This window comes from Otolemur garnettii, unplaced genomic scaffold (genome assembly GCF_000181295.1).
Source record: "Otolemur garnettii isolate 467f Iridium unplaced genomic scaffold, OtoGar3 scaffold00023, whole genome shotgun sequence".
NCBI lineage: Eukaryota > Metazoa > Chordata > Mammalia > Primates > Galagidae > Otolemur > Otolemur garnettii.
The window spans coordinates 12,144,417-12,149,335 of record NW_003852418.1 but is presented as its reverse complement, the minus strand read 5'-3'; the positions used below and the strand labels follow the sequence as shown (position 1 = coordinate 12,149,335).

At 50.2% G+C, this 4,919-nt stretch overlaps 1 protein-coding gene across 1 annotated transcript in view; it reads right to left on the bottom strand.

Moving 5' to 3' along the window:
* BCAS4 (breast carcinoma amplified sequence 4) overlaps nt 1–4,469 on the bottom strand; it is a 69,394-nt gene extending 64,925 nt beyond the window's left edge. The window contains exon 1 of the mRNA XM_003787838.1: nt 4,290–4,469. Coding sequence (XP_003787886.1) covers nt 4,290–4,469 — 180 coding nt within the window. The remainder of the gene's footprint in view (nt 1–4,289) is intronic.
* Nucleotides 4,470–4,919: the final 450 nt, after the last annotated feature.

The following is a 4,919-nucleotide window of genomic DNA, read 5'->3' as shown; positions in this document are numbered from 1 at the left end:
AAAAAAAAAAGAAAGAAAGAAAGAAACACAGATTTTTCTTTTTTTGTTGTTGTTGCAGGTTGGCCAGGGCCATGTTCGAACTCACCACACTCGGTATATGGGGCTGGCACCCTACCCACTGAGCCACAGGCGCCACCCAGAAACACAGATTTTTCTAAGAAAACTCCATCTTCAAAACTCACATGGACTGAACGCATGAGATGAGCCTGCTGGATTCTATCCCTAGGCCACCAGTCTGCACCCCCTGAGCTAACAATCCCTGTGTGATTAAAAGTCTCGGGTGTTTCCCAAACATCAGTCTCTGTTCACTCAAACAAAGATGCTGGGTGTGGGAAAGTGCTGGCTTCCTTCATTCTCTCTCATCTAGGCCATGAACTCTATCTGTGGACCAAAACCGGTCCTGTGTCCCCTGTCCCAGCTCAAGAACTAAATCAATTTTTTTTTTTTTGTGCAGTTTTTGGCTGGGGCTGGGTTTGAACCCGCCACCTCCGGCATATGGGGCTGGCGCCCTATTCCTTTGAGCCACAGGCGCCGCCCTCAAATATTTTTTTATGGTTCATTTATTATTTTTATACAAATGTTTTTATTTCAGAGTAATATGAGGTTACATTGTTTGTAAGACTGTTACATTGTTTGTGTTTGTCCATGTTGTAGGTCAAGTCCAAACTGTAGTTGTGCCCCTTACACAGAAGGTGTGCCATGTACCCTTACATTGTGGGTGACAGAAGAGCCTGGCTAAGAACTCCCCCGAGTGGCCACCAGAGCTCAGCCATGGGGAGGGGGAGAGCGGAACACCCCTTTCTTATAAATCAGGGTACCTTGGAAGCAAACATCTCTCCCTCCCTGACTTTATGAAAATGTTTCCGGATATCTCCCCTGAAATCCCCCCCACCCACACCAAAGAGGAAGTTCAACCCAGAAACAGAGAGAGGAACAAAAAAAAAAGCTGGTTAAACAGAAAACCCCAAAGGCACTGGAAACAGTAACTCACCTGCTAAGCAATGGCCAGGCCTGCGCTTCAGCAGCTCCTAGAAGGCAAAGTCCCGGCAGAGCCGGTGCCCCCTCTCCAACCCCATTTCCTGCTGCTTCCTTTCTATCTCCACCCCCAGAAACCCCTGCTTGTCCCCTCTAGGGCTTTTGCAGGGACTGCTCCCTCTGCCTGGGATATTTTTCTCCTCCGGAAGCCAACACTTATTCATACTTCAGGGCTCACCACAAAATGACACTGCCTCAGGGAAGCCCACCAGGCCTGCACCCAGAGAATAACCTTGTTTATCCTCCTGGGTCTCTGGGTTCCCTCTTCTCTGCACTGTCCTCAGTGGTCTCCAGCCTTCTCAGAAAAGCCTTCCCTGCCCCTTTCTGTGTGCCCTGAGCATGTGTCACAGGTTCCTGAAGATCAGAGACAACCCAGTGCTCATGGGACATCTCATTTAGAGGTCTAACTTGTCACACGTTTATTGTCTGGCAGTGCCGTGAGGGTAGGGGCCTTGTCTGTCTTACTGACTGTGGTGTCCCCAGCTCAGTGAAGCAAGCCAAACTTTACTGGGCAACCTAGGCCTGGGGCTAGCTGGACTGAGACCCCTACTGTGCCATATAAAACCACAAGTGACCTGGAAGTCTAGTTTGTAGGGGAACTACAGGCCTGTTCCAGCTCATTTGCCAACCTGGAAACAGCTTCAGCTCTGGTATCCGCTAATGAACAAAGCTTTAAGTGGAAGCCGCCCGTGACTCTGCTCTGGTGCATTTCTGTTTCTTTTGGTGAATAAACTTCAGTGAGCGTGTTAAGTGGAGCAACTGGGAGAACGTTCCTTACAAGTTAGCACGTGCCACCTTGTGTCTGAGTTAAAGAGAGCCCCGAGTGAGAAAATGAAATTGATACAGGCAGTTTCCCTTGAAGACTGTCCCTAATAGAGACAAATGAAGCTGGAGTTTAGCCACTGGGTACAATGACATCTCGCTGCTCAGAGGAAAGGAGAGAAGGAACCAGAAATACATTCAGGGTGCAAACATATGTGGAAAATTGTACACAACGTAATGCCTGTCCCTGCATCCCTGGGATACCAGACCAAAGTGCACTTGGGGTTGAGCCTCCCCCAGGACCCAGCCTGGCAAAAGATAACAGCTCTGAATTATCTATAAATTACAGTACATCCACACGATGTCATTTATTCAGTGAGAGCCTCAGTTTCCTGAGCTGCAAAGTTGATATTAACATCATTCTAGTCACTGAGTCACTGCCACGATGCAATGATAAAACCCGTGAACACAGTTCAGCAGCACATTGGATGTGCTCAGGAAATAGGAGCAATTATTTCCTCATCCTAGGATGATACGAATAAAGAATGATGCAGACCTAGGCTCTTCAGTATGGAAGCCACTAGCCTCATGTGACTACTGAACACTTAAAATGTGGCTGGTCCCAATAGAAATGTGCTGATTTTCATTTGCTTTCTACCTGTCTGCATGGCAGGCAACAGTCAGGGCAAAAGACAATGAAAAGAAAAAAGGCGGGGGGGGGGGACCCTGATTTTGAAAACTTACTACAAAGAATAGAAGGTAAATTTTCATTAAACTTTAAAATAATGATTACATGTTAAAATTACATTTTTTTTTTTTGAGACAGAGTCTCATTATGTCACCCTCAGTACAGTGTCAGGGTATCACATCTCACAGCAGCCTCTTGGGCTTAAGTGATTCTCTGGCCTCAGCCTCCCAAGTAGCTGGGACTACAGGCGCCCACCACAACGACTGGCTATTTTTGTTGTTGTTGTTGTCATTGTTGTTTAGCTGGCCTGGGCTGGGCTCGAACCCACCAGCCTCAATCAATGCATGTGCTGGCTCTATAACCACTGTGCTATGGGAACTGAGCCTGAAATTAAATTTTGGATACATATACTGTTATTTTATTTTATTTTATTTTATTTTATTTTATTTATTTATTACAGTTTTTGGCCAGGGGTGGGTTTGAACCCACCACCTCCGGTATATGAGGCCGGCACCCTATTCTTTGAGCCCCAGGCGCTGCCCAATATACTGTTATTTTAAATATCTTGAAATCAATTTCATCTGTTTCTTTTTCATGTGGCTCCTAGAACACTAAAAATTACACAGGTGGCACACATTTGTGGCTCTAATTATATTTCTATTAGTGCTTATGGATCCATTCTGACATGGAACTATGTCCACGCCATTTTTAAAACTAAGATGTAATTCGCAAACCATAAAATTATAAAATTCACCCTTTGGGCCTGGCGCGGTGGCTCATGCCTGTAATCCCAGCACTTGGGAGGCGGACACAGGTGGATTGCCCTGAGCTCATAGGTCTGAGACCAGCCTGAGCAAGAGCGAGACCCCATCTCCAAAAAATAGCCGCGTGTTGCTGTGGGCACCTGTCGTCCCAGCTACTTAGGAGGCTGAGGCAAGAGGCTAGCTTAAGCCCAAGAGTTTGAGGTTGCTGTGAGCTGTGAAGACCTGGCACTCTACCGAGGGCAACAAAGTGATACTTTGTCTCAAAAAATAACAACAATAATAATTCACCCTTTTGGGGTGTACGATTCAGCGGTTTTCAGTACATTCACAAAGTTCTGCAACCATCACCACTAACTCCCCAAGCAGTTCATCCCCCCCAAAAGAAGCCCATGTCTCCCATCGGGTGGGAGAGAAAAGAGGTATGCTCATCTATTATAATAAATACTTCTGTACTGCTTCTGTGATTTAAAAAGAGAATGAGTTGAACTTCTGGCCCTAAATAAGTCCTAGTGAAAATAACTTTTTCACAGCATCGTCTACAGATCGCCTTCGGCTGGAAGGTAAAGGGTCTCGTTTTAGACCTACTTTCATTTTTTGCTTTTAAAATAGAAAGTGCAGAGATGTAGTACTTTCCTTTCTAGCTGCGGGAGGGACCGCGGCCGAAGCCTGTCGCGCGGCTCCTGGCCTTGAGCCTAGCTCGGGGGCAACCGGGCCAGGGAACCAGACGGGGGTGGGACTGCGGCGGCAAGCCTGGCAAGGAGCACGCCTCAGCCCCGCATCCACAGAGGACGCTGTGGGGCCCGAGTGGGGATGGAAGGTGAGTCTGGGCCCCCGGGGATCAGTGTCGCTCGAAGGAGGGAGAAGAAGCGACTTGCCGCGCATCTCTGGGTAACTCCAGGCGGCCTTCCCTCTAGGAAGCAGAAGGTCCTCGGGGCCCCCACTCCAGGCGCGAAAGGATGCTGCGGGGAAGCCGAGGGCACCGGTCAGAGTTCAGAGCCACTAACCTCCATCTCAAGCCCCCCTTTACCTCCGTCGCCTACCTCGGCCCCAGGCTCTGGGGTCAGGAAGAGCGCAAGGTCGTGCGCTCCGCTGCGCACCGGCTCCGGCCGGTCGGCGTCCACAAGCAGCATCTCGAAAGCGGCGGGGTCCGGCTGGCGGAGGCTGACCGGGAGCCCGTCGCTGCGCCCTGGCCTCGGAGCCCCGCCCCCGGCCCGCTGCATGCCCGGCTGCCCGCCTGGCGGAGGCGGGGCAGGTGCGCACCCGGTGGCCGCGGCGCGGGGCTCCCGGAGCGCCGGCCGAGCGGGCAGCGCCACCCAGTGGCGAGCGGCGTGCGCAGCGCCCGCCCCGCACCACCTGGTCAGTCAGCGGAGGGCAAACTAGCTCGCAGATTGCGGTCACCCGGAGCTCTTTGAAAACTTCCAAAGCCGGGAACACACACAGTCTCTGGAGTGGGACCTGCGCATCAGGAGCTTTTGAAGCTTTCCAGGTGGTTCCAATCAAATGTGAGAACCATCAAATTTGAGAACCAAAGCTAAATTTGAGAACCACTGCTGTGAACCATCTCTCTCTATCAGAATCCCGAGTGAGCACTGGTTCCCAGAACTGGCTGCAGAATGGAATCCCCCGGGGAGCTTTTAAAAGCCCAGAAACCAGGCCTCACACTAGGCCGA